We start from the raw sequence: 20,585 nt of genomic DNA, 5'->3' as shown, positions 1-20,585 counted from the left end.
CTGCTACTTTGTAATCTATAAAGGTGTTCAATGCTTCATAACCTCACAACCTTCCCCGCCCATGCACCTCCCACCTCCCCCTCCTCCCCCCCTCCCACCTCAACCCCCTCCCCCTCTTCAGGAGAAAACATGACAGTGCTAAACACGGCTGATTGGCTGCTTGGCTGCAGCAGCCCGCCCCCGGTCCCGGGCTCCAAGGACTATGGTACAGAGGCGCATGTGTGTGTGAATCCAAGGCCGCAAATCAGATAAAAAAAAAAAGGCATAGAGAGATGTGTTGGATCTGGGGTTTAGCCTGGTTCTGGTGTGCAGTGTCTTCTGACCGCGTCCTCCATCTCTGTGAGGTCATCGTAGCGTTTGCAGTGCTTTATCGCAGGGTTCCCACTGTTTCACGGAATTCACACAAAGCCGGAAGGACGGCAGGAGCGTGATAATGTTTGCCGGGGATGTGAGCGAATCCCCGGGGGGATTTGTCAGAAGGAACGCCGTGTGGATATACCCAAATGTGTTCTTCTTCTCCTAAATCATCCCGTTTTGTCATTCCAGCACTATTATTGAGATTAAAAGAGACAATAACACACCAGGGAGGAGTAAAGTAGTTTTCCGACCTTTTGCAGCAGCTGTAAATTCATTCCGAATGCAAAGTTACAGTGGGAACCCTGCATGTCGTATCTGAACAGACCCACTGCATGATGCGCGCGCTTGTGTGTGTGTGTGTGTGTGTGTGTCTTACGTCCATATTGCCTGCCATAACACTGATCCTTTCCCTCTCCCTCAAGTGAAAACAGAGCCATTGAACAACAGCGATACAGTCACTACGACAGGCGACACAGCACTGGACACATACGCAGGCTCAGGTAACACACATATCTATACACACAGCTGGAGAAACACACACACATACGCCCACACACACACGTCTGCATCTGCTTGTCTTCCTCACACACGCACGCGCACACACTCGCTGAAAGCTCTAATCCCGTGAAGTATTGCCTGTCCTTGGATTGCGTCACGAAAGGCTGGCGGAGGGATGAGAGAGACATTTTTACACTTGTCTTTTTTTTATAGACTCACACGTGTCCTCCAACACAGACACACACACGCACACACACGCAGGCAGGCAGGCGCACGCACACACAAAACTATTAAGCAACACACGAGTGAGGGTTTAGAAGCAGCGGGGGTGTTTGTCGGTGTTGAGCTCTGACATCTCAATGACTACAAACAGACATTGTGTTTTACTGGGAGGCCGCTGCGAGGGGGCTTTGGCGGCGGCGTTGTGCTTTCTAGAGAACTTGGCTCCTCTCCACTCCAAATGCCTCAAATTGTGTTTTACCGGAGTGACGTTTTTCCGCCGCTCGGGTAGCGGTTTTTCTAAGAGCTTTTTTATTTTTCTTTTCATAAAAGGAAAAACAGAAGGTTTGAATCCGCATCGCCCGTAACCGTTTGTTGTCTTTCTCTTTTTCTCTCTCTCTCTCTCTCGCTCTCTCTCTTTGCTGGTTTCCAGTCATCACCAGCAGTGGCTACAGCCCTCGCTCGGCCCACCAGTACTCTCCTCCCCTCTACCCGTCTAAGTAAGTGGGGACGTCTCACACGGCAGAAGCAGCAGCAGCAGCAGCTCAAAACCCATATGTCCTACTGACCCGTCTCTCTCTCTTTGCCCCCTCTCTCTCTCTCTCTCGCTCTCTCTCAGGCCTTACCCTCACATCTTGTCCACGCCGGCCGCCCCACCCATGCCCACGTATGCGGGCCAACCCCAGTTCAGCAGCATGCAGCAGTCGACCGTCTACACCGCTTACTCACAGACGGGACAAGCCTACGGACTGTCCACCTACGGTACGGACAACGACGCACAATTATGCAAAATGACGCAAAATGACGCAGTGGGGAATTTTGTAAACAAGAGTAAATGTTTAAAAGTACAAAATATCACATCTAAAGTCTATTTAAAGTGTACATGAACGTTATTTTGGGTTATTTGTTCAGATTATATATGAATGTGATGCTAAAAAATCTGAATCCAAAGTAAAGTCACTATAATTATAAAAATACAAAAATATATGTACTCTAATATTAATATGTGTGTTTAATTACAGTGACTGTTATGAGAGTTAAGATCGGATGCAAGTAAATCCAGGATTGTTGTGTTATTTCAGCAACAACTACGCAAGAGTGAAATATAAAGTGACGGCAGCGTATTTACACCGGTGTCTCGCCTGCTTTTCAGATCTGGGCGTGATGCTGCCGGGCATTAAGACGGAGAGCGGCCTGGCCCAGAGTCAGTCCCCCCTGCAGACGGGCCTCAGCTACAGCCCCGGCTTCACCACGCCCCAGCCCGGACAGACGGCCTACTCGCCCTACCAGATGCCAGGTTTGGGTGAAAACGTAGCGCGTTTGGCCGTTGGTCTCCATTTCCTCCTCTCTCTGTTTCTAATCCCTCGGCTTCTCTCGCCTCTCCAGGTTCCAGTTTCACTCCTTCCTCGGGCCTCTATGCCACCAACAACTCAGTGTCCAACCCAGCCAACTACACTGCCACACAGCAGGTATCTGTGTGTGTGTGTGTACGCCTATGTAATCCATGTGTGTGTGAGAGTCCATTTCAGTACGAGGGTTCTGCCAGAGGAGATGGAGTGTGTTGTGTTTTCTCCGAGTGGTCAATTTGCCTCATTTTGCTGCCTCAAATAAGAGAGGATTTTGCGTGGAACCTGTGCAAGAGCCGCTTCTACAATCACGCTACACACACACACACACACACACACACACACATGATTTTCCCCAGTCAGAGCTTCTTAAAGAACTGAAAGCTAATTACCTCGCAGCAGCAATAACGCAGGGGAGAAACACACACCGTTTGTCATTTTCATAAAAGCTGTTCTGTTCTGAAAGTCTCTCCATGTCTTCCTGATGAATTGCATTGTGGTAGTAAAAAAAATTGCCTGAAGGAGGATTTTTAAAAGTCCCACTATGATCGATGTGACTGTTTACAGAAAGTCAAGGTTTGGCCTGTGTGGGCGGTTTAAGGTGAATATGGTGTGTATGAGTTTAACAGAAGAACGAGCGAGCGAGTGAGAAAGCAAAAGAGAAAGAAAGTCTGTGTGCGGTGTATGCGTGTGTGTGTGTGTGTGTGTGTGTGTGTGTGTGTGTGTGTGTGTGTGTGTGTGTGTGTGTGTGTGTGTGTGTTAAAACGCTATGCTCCGCTTTACAAGGACGCGTAGAGACGGATGTAGTGACAGGTTTAGAGAGCCCGAATCTTTAAAGCAGCCATCTCCACCGGGTCGGCAAGAACCAGCAACACAAGGCTTTAATTGTTGCGGGGATATAAAAAATGCAGCAAAGAGGGGATGAAAGATTACAGAAAGGAGACGGGATAGTTATAAAAAAAAAAAGGAGTCTGAAGTCTGACAGTTCCCACGCACAGTTGTCGTCCTCTCCTGTACGTCTTTGATGCAAACGTCACAGCTGTCTTCTTCTCTGCAGGATTATCCCTCATACACAACATTTGGCCAAAACCAGTATGCCCAGTATTATTCCGCCTCCACTTATGGGACATATATGACCTCCAACAGCGTGGATGGCACCGGATCCACAGCGGCCTACCAGCTGCAAGACCCCGCCCCGGCCATGACGGGACAGGCCACCGAACTTCACCCAGGTTTGTGCCCAGAAACCAAAACATCCTCACGTTTCAATTCACCTTGATTGTGGCGCTATCCTCTTGTTTCTACGTGAGTTTGTGGGTGAGCGGGTTCAAAAACGCTTCGTCACGGCGCCCCGTGACGAAGCGCAGGACGCACGACCCTCAGACCGTCGCCGTGGTTACCTGGCATCTTGCTGGCTAATTGGGGGAATCAGCCCTTGTATTTACATTAGCCTGAGAAAGGCTTGATTTGGCTGAATTCACATCGATTGCACCTTTGCACAGACGGACTCGGAGAAAGAGAGATGAGAGAGAGAGAGAGAGAGAGAGAGAGAGAGAGAGAGAGAGAGAGAGAGAGAGAGTTAAAGTATACCCATATGTACAGGAATATGGCTTGGTATTCTCTTTTTTCACATTTCTTTCTGGGGTTTGTCTTGGCCGTGGTTCAGGAGGTCTGATTAAAGGAGCTTATCATTCTTCCTGTCACTGCCACTTTTCCTCTCTCTCTTTCTCTCTCTCTCTCTCTCTCTCTCTCTCCCTATTTTCTCTTCGCTTGCCGTCGCAGCCTGTATCTGTTTGTCTTGTCACTCACTTGCTCTCCGTGTCTTTGTGTTTCGTCCACACACACACACACACACGTGCACACACAGACACACACACACTCTCTCTCTCTCTCCCCCCTCTGATTGAGACATAACAATATGAGAGCCGAAGCTTGGAGTCTGGTTCTAGTTACAACACAGCAGTGGGAGCATATGGCATTAAGAGGGAATGTATGTGTGTGTGTCAGCGCTTGAGAGTGTGTGTGTGTGTGTGTGTGTGTGTGTGTGTGTATGCTTTAGCGTACATTCTGGTGCACAATTTTGCCTCCTATGTATCTATACAAAAAAAAAGCCTAAGGTTACCAAACTCTCATCATTACTTCTCTCTAATTTATTACGCAATCCCGCCGTTCGCTCCGTTGAACCTTTGCACGTGCGTTTTTATTGCGAATCGCCATAATTCAAACACAGCAGCGACACCAATGGAACTTTTGTTTAGGGTTCTGGCTGGACCTTGAGTTGACCTCCTGCCAATTACTATGAATTATGAACCTGACAAAATGGGTTATTACTGTGAAAAGTCATATTTATAACTGCAGAAGTCCTTTGTGTGGAGAAAATACTCAATTATTCCTAAAACTCCTCCCTTCAAATTTCTACTTCAACAAAACTGCAGGAAAATGTTCTCTGGTATCAAAAGTCAAACTCCTCGTTGTAAGGAATGGTTTTACTGCATCAGAGTTCAATTGAAATCATTATAAAGAATTATAAAGTCAAACTATTGTTGTTCCTCATGCAAATATGAGACAATTGAGGGTGAATTTCTGTGGTTTCAGAGTGACTGAAGGCTAACGTGCTCCCTCACAGGTCAATGAAATTCACCAACTCACTCTCAAACGAATGCGGTCAAAAGAAAATTTCCACGCCGACAGTGACACCTTATAAGTTTATATGATGTGGAATGGAAAGAATCTGCCAAGAAACCAGCACAGTCATCACTTTCCCCCCAAATTCATACACAATGGAAATACTCAATAAGAAAGTACTGAAGTGCAGTATTGGAGTGTGTGTGTGTGTGTGTGTGTGTGTGTGCGTACAGTGACTCCCTGTTTGTGTTTGCCTACAGTCTCGGGGGACTTTGACACAGTGCAGAGCCCCTCCACGCCCATCAAAGAGCTGGATGACCGCGCCTGCCGGAGTGGGGGGTCTAAGTCCCGTGGCAGGGGCCGCAAGAACAACCCCTCCCCTCCCCCTGACAGTGACCTGGAGGTAAGAAGGGGGGGGCACCTAACACCCACTGACTGAGCACTTAAAAGCACTCGCCCCAATATTCCGTTCAAATCTCAGCGTGTGTTCGCCGCTCCCTCTGATCCTCACATCCTTCCGTCTCAAAATACAACGGGGCGGGGGCCACCCATACCGCCGGTCCGTTTTAGCATGCATATTACTCGGGGGGCCGAGACAATGGACTTACCGTGTCTGAGAAAGCATCTCCCGCTGTCTGTGTCCTTCTGCAGAGGGTGTTCGTGTGGGATCTGGACGAGACCATCATCGTCTTCCATTCTCTGCTCACGGGCTCCTACGCACAGAAATATGGCAAGGTAAGAACGTTTCATCTGCTCCTGTATCCTCTTAGTGAACCAGCTGGGGATGGTTGCTAAGAGACGTTGTTGATTTTTGCTATATTACAGGTTAGTTGGCTCAGGTCGTTGTCACAATGCCAGAAAATGAAGTTTAATTAATGACAGAAAAATGAGTGAAAGAAAAGCAGAAGAAGACGCAGGATGTTTGTTATTCTTCCTGGTTTCAGTCCTTATTTGTTTTACTCATCACACCATTGGGAAAGTTATGGAAAAAGCCATGGAAAGTTTCTGGAACATAAATGTGAACCAAGCGTAGAAACTCTGTCTAGACGCTCCTGTCTCTGCTCTGCTCTGCTCTCATCTATCCGTCCGTCAGTCTGTGTGTTCGCCAAAACGCAATATCGCAGTTGAGGGCTAAGACAACATTTTCTCATTTCGATTAAATGAACAGTGATGAGTTGTTACAGACGTCGACCTCAAGCCATGAGTAAAGTTCAAACCCTCAAGCCCCGAAAAGGTCATAGGTTCTCTGGAAGGATGATGTCTCCTGTTACTCTGGAAGGATCTCTGAACTCAGCAGGGCACGTGTTTGAATTTATAGATTGAACCTTATATAGGTTTCGTTCTAACTCTATATCGCCACATTAAAGCATTATTAGACTCAACCTTATGACCTTATGAGCCGCCTCAGGAGTGCTGTATCAATATTGTGTTTTCAATGGACTACAGCTGAAGTATAAACATTTAAAAGTCATTACAAACCATCACCACCCCCTTTCATTAAAACATAATTTCAACATTTAAATTTTCTGACTTGGTCTTGTTGTTTATATCACCTCATTCTGCACTAATTCAGTGGTCTACAATGTTTATATCTCCATATACTTTAACAGCTCTTGGCTCTGATGTTGTCTCCTCTTATGTGGCCGAGCCGGTGGCCTTTTATTGGGCGATGTGGTTTCCAGCAGACGCTGACAGGCCTGTGCGGAGAGAGTCCTCTCTGAAATATTGTTTTGCAATCAAACAAAAGTTGGCACGGCAAAAACCATTTGGAGGGAGACTTGCGAGGAACCGTAGCAGCCCCCGGGCATTTTACGGCAAATGGCTCGGCGGATTTTTATTTTACTTCCTAGTTCCTGTGCTGTTGTGGAATGTAGTTTTTGGCAATGGAGTTTTTATGAGTATAAGACGGACGCTGGCCAGTTGTAAATAGCTTTGTGTGTGTTAGAGAGAGAAATAGATACAGAGGGAACGGATAGAGAAAGCACATGTGACCCTGCTCAATTGTAAATTCGACTCGGTTTGTGTTGCATTTGACCATAGAGGAACACTGAGGAACGCCAAAGGTTGAGATCACTGCGCTGGCAGAGAACAGCCAGAGTTGTGCTTTTGTCCTCAGTCGTAAATAAATGATAATCGGACAGATGATTTCAACAGCTCACATCCCAGAGACTAAATTAGGTCCCGTGGATCGGCTGATGTCATGTTCTGAGAAGAAGCAGATATAAAGGTGTCATGGTCGAAGCGTTCTCTCTGCGTGGAGCCGCGTGATCGGCACAGTGGAAATCTATGGAAAACCTGTACGGCCTCAGCAACAGACAGTGATGATGTGTGTGTTAAAGGTTGCTCAAATAATTCGGGACTCATTTTTCTGCATCCAAACACATTTTGATAATAGTTTTTCTTACATGTTATATTTTTATGTAATCACCAAATAATAATTACATTAACGGTAATAATAAATAGCTTTTTTCTCTTTGGGCCAGTGTTTTAGTAGAGCAAACGTATCTATACAGTAGGAAATGAGTCCTAATTTGGTTTAATTGAGAAATAGCGTTCAGAGATTTTATTATTTCCTTCCAATGAACGATTCAATTTGTGTTGTTGAAAATAGCCCGACTTGTTTCATGTGCACAATGTCAACTTTCCTACTGAGTGGGTGTCAGTAATGCCTTGCACTTGTCCCGTACATACGTGGTACATACGTGTTACATACGTGGTACATACTAGGTTTCTCTGCTCAACAGTGACAATGAGCTGAATGTTAATTTATGAGACTTTCATTTTTTTCACCTCGTTCGCCGCTGTCCTTAAGAAATATGATGGCAGCTGTGTCTGTTCACACCTCGCCCCAAAATAGAGGTTACACGGTCGCTATAGCAACCACAAGCTGTTGGTGTGCCTTCCGATTAAGGAGTCGGAGAATATACTGTATCTGCTCTTTAACATACAGGATATCCAGAGAGAAGCACATGTCTGCCCCACATCACACTCGCTGTCACAAACACACACACACACACACTTCTCATTTCTCATTACAGCAGAAATTACCAGGAATAATGTTCACCTTTGCATGGAATGTTGACTTCCATAACTTTTAAAGTGATAGCAGTGGAAGTGGAGAGAGGAATAGTTAGTCAGACCAAAGCAATATTCCCCCTCTGTGATTGATTGAGCTTGTCTGGCAGAAATATTGCACAAAACTAAATTCAGTTTTTCCTTCACGTGCGCAAAAGGAATGAACACATTTTGCTTTTGAGTGTTTGCAAACGCCGATGGCGTAACTTTCCTTTGGCTGGCAGCCAACATAATCATTACCTGAGAGACAAACTAAGTGCCTCTTGTGTGTGTGTGTGTGAGTGACAGCAAAGAGCACAGAGAAATGCAGTTAAAATTGTTGCCATCACCATCAGCAGCTGACACCTACTGACACCTACACACTTCACAACTTTCAACTTTCACCGTTGCTTATTGCACTCTCTCACACCCTGGAATGCCTCCCCCCTTCTCTCTCTCTCTCTCTCTCTCTCTCTCTCTCTCTCTCTCTCTCTCTCTCTCTCTCTCTCTCTCTCTCTCTCTCTCTCTCTCTCTCTCTCTCTCTCTCTCTCTCTCTCTCTCTCTCTCTCTCTCTCTCTCTCTCTCTCTCTCTCTCTCTCTCTCTCTCGCTCTCTCTCGCTCTCTCTCTCGCTCTCTCTCTCGCTCTCTCTCTCTCCTTCTGTCTTTGTGTGCCTCTCTCGCCCACCTTCTCTCTCACCGGTCCTTCCTTTTAGTTTCTTTCTATTCTGGTCGTCTGACAGTGTCAGCGGATCGCGCCGGCAAGCTGTCGACCCTCACTGACCTATCAGAGATGATGGTTTTTGCAGCTGAGCAATGCCTGGCAAGGCTACGTTCTCCTAAACACTCTCTCACACACACACACACACACAGGCACACACACAAGACCATTCACATGCTTCATACACTCCAACCACCCACCCCCCTTTGAGGATACCCTCTCTGCGCAAAATACACATATAAAATCACACACACACACATATGGACACTCTGCCCTTAACCCACCACACACACAACCATACACACACACACACTCCCCCCCAACATTAGGAATGTTGATGGGACAGAACAAGTGCAACCTGTCTGTCAGCATTTGCTGAGATGAGTGGAACGTACCAACTTTGCAGGGTGGGTGGGGTGTGAATCGGTGAATTTAGACCGGGGGTGGGGGGGGGGGAGAAGGTGTGCAACACTTGTGCAAAAATTGGGACAGGGCGACCAGTGAGGTCTGTGGAGAAGAACCAGGGGAGAGTTATGAGTGAATGGGGCTAATTTATCATCATGATTATAATTATGATGATGTAACAGTGCAGATGATGATTAAGATAATGAAGATGATTATGATATGATGATGATGATGATCCTAATGAAATTGTCCCCCTCCTTATTCAGGACCCTCCCATGGCGGTAACACTAGGTCTGAGGATGGAAGAGATGATCTTCAATTTAGCTGACACACACTTATTCTTCAATGACCTGGAGGTACACACACACACACACACACACAGACACAGACACAGACACAGACACACACACACAGACACAGACACACACAGAGAGACACAGACACACATTACATTGCACTTTTCAAGGGCATGTTCAAGGGTTTGGATTTTTTTGGACTGAATTTCTATTTTGCACAAAGCACAAAGCACCGCATTCTTCACTGAGGGGTTTAGAGTTACCTGAAGCGAGACTGTGATTCTGTTAAATACTACTACTGCCCTCTAGTGGCTACTAGATCATGAAACAATCTTCATTTGTGTGTGTGTGCGTGCAGGAGTGTGATCAAGTCCACATTGACGATGTATCATCAGACGATAACGGCCAGGACTTGAGGTGAGAGTTCATCACCTCACAGTTGGTTTGATTTATTATCAGGAAACATTGTTGGTTTATTTTAACTATTGTGTTTTTTACAGACAATTACCTCAAAATTGCAGTGTGATTTGCTATTATTACAACAATAATATGGAAAGGATGATAATAAAGCTATAAACTATTCAAATGTAGGTTATATTTCTTAATTCACTGCGCAGTTATACTTTGTAATCACATGCTTACAAGTGCATTCTTTTTATTATTATTCTTCACAGTACTTACAGTTTTGCAGCTGATGGCTTCCATGCAGCTGCAACCAGCGCTAACCTGTGTCTGGCTACGGGTGTCCGCGGAGGAGTCGACTGGATGAGGAAACTGGCCTTCCGCTACCGACGGGTCAAAGAGTTGTATAGCTCGTACAAAAACAATGTGGGGGGTAAGCCAATCAGCTGAGAGCTCACTGAACACTGATATCAATCCAGGCCAGCGTTTAAAATGATAATAACACATTATCTGTTTCAAAAAGAGAGAATCTGGTCAACCTTGGCAATAATAGAATACTATTTATTTCTACAGTATCAGTCTGATCCCTCGTGCTGTATGTTACATGCTCTGTGTTGTGTTCAAGGTCTGCTGGGTCCCGCTAAAAGAGACGCCTGGGTGCAGCTCAGGGCCGAGGTGGAGGCTCTGACCGACTCCTGGCTCACCCACGCACTCAAGTCCCTGTCCATCATCAGCTCCAGGTTCCTCTTCCTCATGTGTCCCACCTCGTATTCACCTAGTCCTAGAATCACAATCCGTTCATCCATGTCCCTATATAACATGGTGGATTCTCTCTCTCTCCCTCTCTCTCTCTCTCCCTCTCTCTCTCCCTCTATAGGAGTAACTGTGTAAATGTGTTGGTGACCACAACTCAGCTCATACCAGCGCTCGCTAAAGTTCTCTTATATAGTCTGGGATCTGTTTTCCCTATCGAGAACATTTACAGTGCAACGAAAATAGGTAAGACCCAAACACGTGCACATGCCACTACCACATGTTTGGCTTTTCCAGCAGCTGCAGAAAAATCTCTTTCCAGAATTCCATAAATGCTACAATAATCTAATATTGCCCGGAAATCAGATAATGTTGGATGGAAATAATTAAATTGAATAAATGTTGAATTGTAATTAAACATGTGTTTGACTTAGATTGTTTTAAGGTTCACATGTCGTGATATTAGTCGGTTATTCGTTGTTTTGATGTTTTCGATCTTCCCCATATGTTAGCGATATCCTGTTCCCCTGTTATGATATTAAACTAATTGCTTTATTATTTTGGGCTCAGGTTCACTTGACATTTGTGTGGGAGTATTTGAGTTGTTTGAGTTCATATTTTGTGCGTGTTTGGGTGTGTGTGCATGTGTGCTAGAGAGTAAGAGAGAGATTAAAATTGAACCCAAAGCCCTTTAAACCTCTATACACAAACACACACATACTCTAAAGTGAGGAGCCACCTCTCTATTGAACTACTGTATTATTAGTAGTTATGTGTAGTAAATACTTGTCAATACTGAATTAGAATAAACATTGTAATAGGTTCCATGACAGCAGAACTGTGCTTTGGCGCCCTCTAGCGATGTATTATTGTAATTTGTTTATGCGTGCTTTGCTGTTTATGACTGCATTGCAGTTCTCTGGGCAGATCAACCACTCTGTCTTTTAGAATGAGGTATTCCATGTTTGTTGAGCACGACAGTGATTAGAGAAGAGTTAAATAGTTCGATTGCAGCATAAAGGCATTACAGTGTAGATTTAATGTTGTGCATTTAATCTAATCTAAGTGTAAGCATTGCACAGTAGCAGTCCTCACCTCATATGATCCTGATCTGGCCTTGAAGATCTCTGTCTGATGCACGTCTGTCTTTGGGGACTGGAGATATTTTCATTCGTAGTCCTCATTCCTACTGGACTTTACCGCTTATTCATCCATTCATCCCTCTGTCGACAGAAAAACAACAATTAGGGAGACAGCAATCATTTATGAGTTTATGTTTTATGTGTGTGTGTGGGTGTGTGGGTGTATTTTCTCCTGACACACACATCCCTGCTTCTGTCCTGTATTTTCTTTCCACCTAAACAACAAAGGAAAACCTGTGAAAGCCATTTGTTTGTCTCCAGGCAAAGAGAGCTGTTTTGAGCGTATAGTCTCCCGCTTTGGCACTAACATTACATATGTTGTGGTTGGCGATGGGAAGGATGAAGAGCATGCGGCCAGCCAGGTAAACACACAACTTTTGAACTTTGACCCCTCTGACCATGTGACCCTCCTTCCTCCCCTTGTTTATTTTTTGCAGGAAAAGAGAGTTGCTTTGAACGCATAATGCAAAGGTTTGGCAGGAAAGTAGTGTATGTTGTAATTGGTGACGGTGTGGAAGAGGAGCAGGCGGCCAAAAAGGTAATGGACCCCAAACCTCACCGTGACCCCGCCTATTCCACACAGTGTGAGCTCTGATTGGTCCAAGCCTGCCTTTCTTTGCTGTAGAGGTTTTGAGTTGGTCGTTTACTTTTTCTGTTCTACTCGCTGTTGCTTTGTTTTCCAACATTTTCTTTTCAATAAAGAGTTGGGGCGCTTTTGATTGCAGTTGTCAGAGTGAAACTTTGCCTATGTACATTTTGCACCGCTGTGTGAAAATCAAGTATGATGAGAGGATGAATCATGCGACAAATTCACAGAGATGAACTATGGAGTTTGTGTTTCTCAACTTGAAGTGATACTGCGGTGATTTTACTAAATGTAATGATTTTCAGGGAAAGTACATCCAAAATTGGCACAGTTTTGTCATTTCAAGTGAAGTGGGGGGGGAGGGGGGGGACTCTAACTCAAAGGAAACAAATGAAAAAATGCTAATTCTAAATAACATAGCAAAAAGCCAAAGACCAATATAGTCAAGAATGCTCCAATAAGATCAGTGACCGACAGCATTTCAGACATAATTTCCCTGAAGAACATTACATTTTGCAAAATCACCGTAGTATCATTTGACAGTGAAAATGAATGGTTGCCCAAAGTGCACACAATGATTTGTGTGATCCACTAAATCCCACGGAGAGGAAAATTATTCCATGTTGGTCGTCTTACTGGTGTGGAGTCTCTCTGGTCTAGCATGTCTTACTTTTCAGTACTTCATGGTAATACTCTACTCTGTGTGGGATAAAAGTACAATAGAAGTAATGATGAAGTAATGATCACAACAGCAGCACTGATTAGAAGTAGTGATATACTCTAGTTAAAGCTCTTGGAATTGATATTTCTCGACCCGTTGGTATAAACCCCGTCTCTTCCTCTTGCTTTGGGTTTCATTCATTGTTCTGGGTGCTGGGTTTGTTCAATCTGGGAATGCATGGATTTGTTTGCAGTGCTTTGGCAAACCAAGCAGCTACAAGCTACTGTAGTGTAGCTTGCATGATCTTAGGTGGCGGTGTGCATCTTCTATGAAGATCTGGTTTTCCATATGGTTTCTATGCATATGATGAGTGTGTGTGTCTCCTCTCCACAGCACAACATGCCTTTCTGGAGGATATCCAGTCACTCTGACCTGCTGGCGTTACATCAAGCACTGGAGTTTGAGTACCTGTAACTGTTAGAGCAATATGGACACATGCAATGTTACCACAGACATGGTCAGCCAGGCAGCCCCTTCTTTTGTATATGTATTTAAGAAAACAAAACTAAATACACTGCGACTGTTTTTGTGATTTTTTTTTTTGTCTTTTGTTTTTTGAACATATGGATTTACATACTCTGAATGGTCTTAAGAAGCAAAGGGAGAAGTGAATGGAGTTAAAAGCAGGACAGTGGGGGGTTAAGAGAAGACTGGACACACCGACACACACCTGCTCAGTCACCGCCCCCGCCCCCCGCAAGATGCAGGGGACTGACCTCTGTGAAAAACCATTCTACTGTCCGTGCAGCCGTAGCAGCGGCCCTGTAAAAACCTAAAATCCCTCCCTGGGCGTGGGAGGGCGTTTCTCCGGCCAACTCTGTGAGGTTTGGTTGTGGTTGGAGCACCAAAGATGCAATCAGGACTGTTAACGCTTCACCCTGGGACAAACTGGTCTTCTGTACAGGCATTAATATGTGTGCGGGGGACAACAGCTGCTTCAAAACTGCTTTAAGTGTTTTTTCTTCCAGATGGTACACTAATCACAAAATAGCAACGCAGTCTGTGGCAGAAACTTGTGTAAATTATTTACCATAAACCCACAGGGCAGTGGTGGATGTTTTTTGCAATAAGAATTTTAATTTGGGGGGAGGGGGCTTTTCTTTTGCTCTGGATTTTTGTAATTTTTTTGAAATTGAGGATGTTGTCATGATGTGTTGTGCCTTAATGTGTTCAAATGTCTTTTCTTTATTCAAAAATGTCTATGTAAGTAGATATAAAGGTGGAAACCTGTCATAACAAGCTATGGATCTTCATACGCTCATTTTTTGAGGTGAATTTTATGTTGCAGGTACAAAATATTGGATATTGTCCATAAACACACATACAGGTGCAGCTCAGTGAATTAGAATATCGTGGAAAAGTTCATTTATTTCCATTATTGAATTCAAAGTGAAGCTCTTGTATATTAGACTCATTACGCACTAAGCAAAATATTTCAAGCTTTTGTTTTAATTTTGGGGATTCTGGCTTACAGCTCATGAAAACCTTAAACTCAGTATCTCACAAAATTGGAATATAGTGATAAAGTTCCATCTAGTGTCCTCACAGTGTCTCACTCTAATCAGCTCATTAACTCAAATCACCTGCTGAGGTTTCCTGAGCCTTTCCATTGTCTCAGTCTAGTTCAGTAGGAGACACAATCATGGGGAAGAGACCAGATTCTAGTTTAATGAGTTGCATCTGTATGTCAAATCATGTAGGATGTAGTTTCTAAGAGGAAATGGGGTTCATAAGATGTGTAACATACACCACCAGGTGTCACTGTAGAGTGATTGTCTCAGGACCACCAATGTGTTGTCAAGTGATACTGTGGCTTAAACTCTTGGGTATAGTCTCGTTTTTGGAGTGACTTACTTTTCTAGTCAGATACTTATTAATGGGGTCAAAAGTAAGAAATTGATTTGCAAAATGGAGTCAAATCAAGTATCATTAAATTACCTAGTTAATGAGTTTAAGCACATTATTCAGGTTGAGATGTTTGCCACCAATTGTGTAGTTCTGAGGGGCAATCTATATACAATATATATTCTTTGAACACCACACCTAGTCACTCAAAGCAGTTGCTGATAACGCCCAAGATTTAGAAAATGTCACCAGTGATAAAGATAGTAAAGATAGAAAAACCTTTGAGACAAGAAAAAACATGAGAAAGCAGCTTCAGTTCCACGTTTTATTGACCTCTCATTTCTTGGCTTTGAAATATTCCTCGATCACATCCTTTGCTTGAGACTCCTTGCCGTAATCCTGTGGACAGAAAGGAGATGAAGGGTTAGAGCCTGGAACAGTCACAGCTCATCACTGCTCATAGCAGCCAGATACGGCGTGTAGCCCTTCTTAGGGACCCCAGGCACCACAGGGAGGTACAGGGGCTCGTACCCAGGCCATCATCTAGCTCAGTTTCATCATCAAACAGCTGCGTGGCACAAAGCACAGCACCTGCCCTTACTGAGCAGATAGACTACAGTTAGCCTGCCCACTTCAGGCTCGAGTCTAAATTTATGATGTCACAAACATGAACCTCTGACATGAACTATGACCCCACGTGACCTTTCTATCTTTTAAGGAGCCACGTTTGTTGGCACATTAAGAAAGCCGGTGTTTAAGTGTATTTATTAGCAGTGTCACCATACAGATAAGCCAGATTTGATTTTGTCAAGACAGATAATGCAAACAAAGCTTCTTTCAGCCCAAACTGCTGTGTGCAATCAAAGCATCCACACAACATTTTGTACACCAAATCACAAGAATTTAATCAACTACATTATTTAAGTTGACTGGAAATAACTGGAGCAGAAAAATACAGATAATGTCAAATTACTTTAGACATTCCAGTTGAAACAGTGAACTCCCTCACCCAGCCCTCCTCAGCCCAGCATCCACCTACCTTGACTACGACACAGCTGCAGCCCACCACCTTGCGGGGTTTGCCCTCACGGTCGATCTTGCACAGACCAACCCATTCACCAAGCTTCTTGTTGTCATCAACCTGGAGATAAAGTCACATTTGCATGTTTATTATCGACTTTGAACACAACAAACACTTGCAACATGCACCGTGTTAACACCACCGAGGAACTGAGTGAAGACAAATGGTTCAACCCTGCATCAGGCTCAGTCTGGTGCCAAGTCTTCAAACAATGTTTTAACGTTATGTACACTGACTGATTAGACCTCTGTGTGGGTATACAGACTGACAAATAAGTCCCAGCATCTCCACACATCTAAAGGAGGTCTGTTCAGGCAGGAGAAGCAGACACCTGTGTGCTCCTGCATGAGTCTGAACTCCAGTCGGCTACTTTTTTTCATGCTTTCAAACATTTCACTCATTGGGCAGCAGAACACCTACAGATGATCTTGGCTGTATCTCAGACAGAAATTGGGTAACAGTGGCAGTCTCCTCACAGTATTCAGAAGAGGGAGCCAGATTATCATCACCGATACAGCAACACACCCACATTCAAATATCAAACGTAGGGAACACTGAGCAGACACATAAGGCTTCTGGATCAATTGATCTGGATTAGTGAAGTAGGACATCTGATTGCTGCTTCAGGAAGCAAGCTGAGCACCCACTAATCCATCATCAATATTAGACTGACTGAAGTGGCTTCATGACACAGGTGGGATCAGTTGGTTACCTTGATGAGGTTGATCTGATGCTCAGCACAGAGGGCCTCCACAAGCTTGACGTACATGGGCTCATCACAGTTGGCCGCGAGGACGCAGAGATGAGCCTGACGCCTGAGAAAATCAAGAGCAGGGCCCAGTTAACTCAACATAAAGGGATGTAAGCCATTTACACCCAACAACCGATGGTACATCTCAGACAGATATTGGGTAACAATGGCAGTCTCCTCACGGAATTCAGTAGAGGGAGCCAAGACATCATCAGTGATACACCGACGCACAGCAACAGCACCAGGAGAATGATTCAAACATACTTGTCAAGAGCCTTAGCAGCCTCACGGATGCCACGGGCGAGACCATCGTGGATAAGTGCGGTCTTTAGCACTTCTGGAAGAGCGGTGTTGACATCCATCACACCTCCGGCGGCGACGCTAATAAACAAATCGAGAGAAGAAAACAAAAACCATTAGACAAACATAGACAGAAAGCACAGTGAACTGGTTTGAAGCAGGTGAGCTTCCAGTGGGTCAGAGTAGGGATCTCACTCATTGTAGAGAGAAGGGGTATCCGACAAAAGAAAGAAATCATCATCCCTGCACCAGAGCTCACCAACATTCAAAACAAGACAAAACCTTTTCATATTTAAAATTATGAACCATCCTCAGCTATTGAAAATCAAATGTGGTGCCAAGAGAGAACATTAACTTCACCTTTTCATGATTTGAGATACATTTAACAAGATAAGTTTACTGTAAGGCTACATGTGAGATGAAATGTGTTACTATGGTGACACCGTAGACTGGAATGTACCATCTACATTATTGAACATCTAACCTGCACGATGACACAATTGACAAGTTTAATCCTTTTTAAGTGTAGCGAGAACTACTTTGAACAAATATTTTCCAGATCACATTACTTTTCCAAAACGCGTGTGCTCGTTTCATCGTGATTTCAATGAAAAATATATCTTTAATTACATGAAAATCGTTTGAACACAGCCGCCGGTAACGCAGCGTGTTCAGTGGTTTCGGCGTGGTTCGTACTTATTTATCGCTGCTGTACTTTACAATAAAATGTAGCAACCATAGCTGTAAATTCGCAGGAGTTTCTTTAACAGTTTAAATTGAATAAATAAGCCATTCTCCTTATCGCGCGCCGGGTCTAGCTCCTTTAGGCAACACACGGTCGGCTAATGTCGTCATGCTCACCCTTCCTCGGCCATTGTAGATATAAGATGGATGGTAGACTTAAGAACCTGCAATGAAGCATAAACACGAAAGAAGAGAAGTTATCCATCTGTAATATGGGACCGTGATGATTGTATGAATACGGATGATGAAGATAAACTTAAGATTGGAACAGGAGACGGATCATCGTACCTATCCTCCTTTAGGGCAGCGGGCAAAGAGGACGTCATCAGTCCGCGACAATGTTTTATCGCCAACAGGCCCCAGCGGCTCTCAATATGGCGTCCGTTGCTGTGCCTGATGGTGTTGTGTCCCGCTATGTGTTGTTACGTTAAAATACGTATAAGCGGATGAGAATTATTACAAGCGTTGTAAAAATCAAACTTAAATACAGCTATACAACAAATGCAGTGATAAAAGACAGGCCCAATCTCTTTTACATGACATTTTGTGTCGTATGTATGAATATTGTTTGGTGTTATGTCTCTGTTAGGAGTAAACAGAACTCTTCCTAGGAATTCTGCTTGAATGCTGGAGAAGTAGCATTTTTTTCCCAGTTTCAAATTCCATGGGATGGATTCATATTGACCATATTATTATTAGGTCTTTCCGTTATTTTAAATTCAAATTAAATTGTCTCTTTATAAAATATTGAGGGGGTAAAAGAACCCACCTCAAAATCCAAATTTTCTGTCATCTTTTTCATTTATCATCTATTCATGTTAGTTTTTTCAATTATTTTATTTGATTTTTAGATTTACTTTTGTACTCATTATTGTCATGTAAAGTTTTGCTGAATAATTAATTTCATGTAGAGATTAAAAAAACGTTCAGCTCAGTATGAACCCCTTTGATTTATAAGAAATGTGTTGTTTTGAAGTTAAGATACAAATTATTGTTGTTATTATTATTATTAGTAACATAAAGTAAGGAAACAATATCAAAATAAAACAAACATATAAATGTATCATTTGAAGGAGATTGGAAGGGGAAAAGCTGAGACTAATCCATTTCCTGTAAATAAGACGAGAAGCCTTTATATCATTATGAGTCAACTTCACATTCTCTCAAGCTTTTATTCTTATTATTTTTCTCAACAAAACTCAACACAATATCAGGCAAATTGAAGTGTCACTTGAGTCGCCTTGTCGCAGGTCACCATTCCATTTAGAGTTTGAGGAAAGCGTCTAAACTCTCCATCTCAACAGCATTATCAAATGCATCGGAGTCCTTCAGAAAGAGAGACACAGATAGAGAAAGAAGTTATTAAACATCGTAAAAGATTATTTTAACATTGATGTTGGATAATATTACATAGACACACAAACAATATTAAGCCTATAAGGCTCATTTGATGCTATTTTTGTCAGGAAGACTTCTTGTGAAACTGTATAACTGGACATGGTAGAACTCCTAAGTAACTCATGTTTCATGTCCTGTGTTGTTTGGCACCCATAAGCCATGGTCTTTTGAGAAGAATGAAATGCTGAAATGACTCAAAGGCCTTTTATCTATGTGTGTGTGTATATGTGTGTGTGTGTGTGTGTGTGTGTGTGTGTGTGTGTGTGTGTGTGTGTGTGTGTGTACATGAATGTGTGTGTGTGTGTGTGTGTGTGTGTGTGTGTGTGTGTGTGTGTGTGTGTGTGTGTGTGCGTGTGTGTGTGTGAGAGAGAGAGACAGAGACAGAGACAGAGACAGAGACAGAGACAGAGAGAGAGGGCTTGTTATCCTGTCAGTAATCATACGCCGTTTCACACACACACTTGTGTGGCTATGATGTTTGTGTGTCTGTGTGTTTATGTGAGTGTGCCAGTGCAAACTTGTGGGCAGAATTATCTATAATAAATATTTATTTAATCTTTGTGATCGACGCCCTGGATTGACAAAGGAATTGTTCCTGTTTGACAAATTTAGCAAATACACATTCCGTTGTGACTCCACCCTTTTCAGAGTATATACATGAGAACTTATTCTGACTATTACAGATTATTTTACTTACACCACAATAGACGTCCCCGTTTACTATTTGAGGGGGAAGTGCAGTCGGATTCCCTGCAAGAACCCTCATCCTGTCCTTGTCATCAGAATTCTGAGCAATATCCACAAGTTTAAAATCGATCTTCTTGCTTTCCAGGATTGACTCGATGTTTTGCTGTTTCTTCTTGATCTGAGAGAGTGGGACAGGGCAAATACATGACAGCATTTAGACCAGAGTCTTTTAGGTAAACAGAAAGTATTGAAAAGACAATGTATGATCATGTATTTTCAATGGATGATTAAGATGAAAGTTCTATCAAAATACTATTTTGAAAAGTGTTCAAAGTGAGCAGCTACAGCACATCTATCTTATCCAATGATACTCTTACTGAAATATGAACATATTGACAGCATGCTTTTAAGGTGAATGAACAAAATACTGTAGTTAAGAGTTCATACATTACCCTCAGGTTACTGCTGACACTTGAAACAAAGACGGTGATTGACATAGTTGCTATTTTAACCCAAAATTTGATCCAATAACTTAATTACACTATACGTGAGAGAGAGACATGAACCACAAGCAGAAATGAAGGCTGTGGGAAGTTCAGGCATCTGGACTGTTTGGTGCAACAGCAGACAAGGTGAGCAGGTTTGAACACGCCTTAC

General features: G+C 43.4%; 4 protein-coding genes and 3 non-coding genes across 11 annotated transcripts in view; 1 reads left to right on the top strand and 6 right to left on the bottom strand.

Moving 5' to 3' along the window:
• eya4 (EYA transcriptional coactivator and phosphatase 4) overlaps positions 1-14,769 on the top strand; it is a 23,071-nt gene extending 8,302 nt beyond the window's left edge. The window contains exons 4-18 of one of the 4 annotated variants that reach the window (XM_076170847.1): positions 780-857; positions 1,508-1,574; positions 1,694-1,836; positions 2,228-2,371; positions 2,461-2,543; positions 3,478-3,652; positions 5,306-5,448; positions 5,697-5,780; positions 9,489-9,578; positions 9,877-9,935; positions 10,193-10,353; positions 10,546-10,660; positions 10,798-10,919; positions 12,253-12,353; positions 13,456-14,769. In XM_076170847.1, coding sequence (XP_076026962.1) covers positions 780-857; positions 1,508-1,574; positions 1,694-1,836; positions 2,228-2,371; positions 2,461-2,543; positions 3,478-3,652; positions 5,306-5,448; positions 5,697-5,780; positions 9,489-9,578; positions 9,877-9,935; positions 10,193-10,353; positions 10,546-10,660; positions 10,798-10,919; positions 12,253-12,353; positions 13,456-13,536 — 1,646 coding nt within the window. In that variant the 3' untranslated portion in view covers positions 13,537-14,769. Of the gene's footprint in view, positions 1-779; positions 858-1,507; positions 1,575-1,693; positions 1,837-2,227; positions 2,372-2,460; positions 2,544-3,477; positions 3,653-5,305; positions 5,449-5,696; positions 5,781-9,488; positions 9,579-9,876; positions 9,936-10,192; positions 10,354-10,545; positions 10,661-10,797; positions 10,920-12,076; positions 12,178-12,252; positions 12,354-13,455 lie in introns of all 4 variants that reach the window. The other 3 variants (XM_076170848.1, XM_076170850.1, XM_076170851.1) reach the window with 3 other exon arrangements.
• A 509-nt stretch (positions 14,770-15,278) lies between these two features.
• On the bottom strand, positions 15,279-18,210 carry rps12 (ribosomal protein S12). The gene is made up of 6 exons (XM_076170854.1): positions 18,132-18,210; positions 17,961-18,007; positions 17,064-17,180; positions 16,761-16,863; positions 16,007-16,108; positions 15,279-15,366 (listed from the first exon to the last, which is right to left on the bottom strand). Exons 2-6 carry the CDS (start codon positions 17,972-17,974, stop codon positions 15,304-15,306), a joined length of 399 nt encoding a protein of 132 aa, XP_076026969.1. The 5' UTR covers positions 17,975-18,007; positions 18,132-18,210; the 3' UTR covers positions 15,279-15,303.
• On the bottom strand, positions 16,482-16,564 carry LOC143016534 (small nucleolar RNA SNORD100). Its single transcript, XR_012965532.1, has one exon. It is a non-coding gene; the product is annotated as a small nucleolar RNA SNORD100 (small nucleolar RNA).
• sh3bgrl2 (SH3 domain binding glutamate-rich protein like 2) overlaps positions 16,757-20,585 on the bottom strand; it is a 28,760-nt gene continuing 24,931 nt past the window's right edge. The window contains exons 4-6 of one of the 2 annotated variants that reach the window (XR_012965527.1): positions 17,961-18,009; positions 17,064-17,180; positions 16,757-16,863 (exon numbers count right to left, since the gene is read on the bottom strand). Coding sequence is in view for 1 of the 2 variants with exons in the window: in XM_076170852.1 (XP_076026967.1) it covers positions 17,161-17,180; positions 17,961-18,009 (69 nt within the window). In the remaining variant the exon portion in view is untranslated. Of the gene's footprint in view, positions 16,864-17,062; positions 17,181-17,960; positions 18,010-20,585 lie in introns of those variants that run through there. The other variant, XM_076170852.1, reaches the window with a different exon arrangement.
• LOC143016535 (small nucleolar RNA SNORD100) lies at positions 16,939-17,021 on the bottom strand. The gene has a single exon (XR_012965533.1). It is a non-coding gene; the product is annotated as a small nucleolar RNA SNORD100 (small nucleolar RNA).
• Positions 17,272-17,346, bottom strand: LOC143016533 (small nucleolar RNA SNORD101). The gene has a single exon (XR_012965531.1). It is a non-coding gene; the product is annotated as a small nucleolar RNA SNORD101 (small nucleolar RNA).
• On the bottom strand, positions 18,993-20,560 carry LOC143016488 (SH3 domain-binding glutamic acid-rich-like protein 3). Its single transcript, XM_076170855.1, has 3 exons — positions 20,381-20,560; positions 19,939-20,106; positions 18,993-19,169 (listed from the first exon to the last, which is right to left on the bottom strand). The coding sequence occupies exons 1-3, from the start codon at positions 20,423-20,425 to the stop codon at positions 19,107-19,109; spliced, it is 276 nt and encodes a 91-aa protein (XP_076026970.1). The 5' UTR covers positions 20,426-20,560; the 3' UTR covers positions 18,993-19,106.

This window comes from Genypterus blacodes, unplaced genomic scaffold (genome assembly GCF_046128005.1).
Source record: "Genypterus blacodes isolate CSIRO-AG114 ecotype Tasmania unplaced genomic scaffold, CSIRO-AGI_Gbla_v1 ptg000233l_1, whole genome shotgun sequence".
Lineage (NCBI taxonomy): Eukaryota > Metazoa > Chordata > Actinopteri > Ophidiiformes > Ophidiidae > Genypterus > Genypterus blacodes.
This window is presented reverse-complemented; position numbering and strand designations above follow the sequence as displayed.

What these genes read in the sequence shown, in the direction of transcription:
- rps12 (XM_076170854.1), bottom strand. An exon ending in GCTGCTAAGGCTCTTGACAA is followed by an intron (nt 16,864 to 17,063) that starts GTATGTTTGAAT and finishes TGATTTTCTCAG; the next exon opens with GCGTCAGGCTCATCTCTGCG. An exon ending in GCAGCTGTGTCGTAGTCAAG is followed by an intron (nt 15,367 to 16,006) that starts GTAGGTGGATGC and finishes TTCTGTCCACAG; the next exon opens with GATTACGGCAAGGAGTCTCA.
- LOC143016488 (XM_076170855.1), bottom strand. Translation starts at nt 20,425, where the DNA reads ATGTCAATCACCGTCTTTGTTTCAAGTGTCAGCAGTAACCTGAGG. An exon ending in GTGTCAGCAGTAACCTGAGG is followed by an intron (nt 20,107 to 20,380) that starts GTAATGTATGAA and finishes CCACTCTCTCAG; the next exon opens with ATCAAGAAGAAACAGCAAAA. An exon ending in ACGGGGACGTCTATTGTGGT is followed by an intron (nt 19,170 to 19,938) that starts GTAAGTAAAATA and finishes CTCTTTCTGAAG; the next exon opens with GACTCCGATGCATTTGATAA.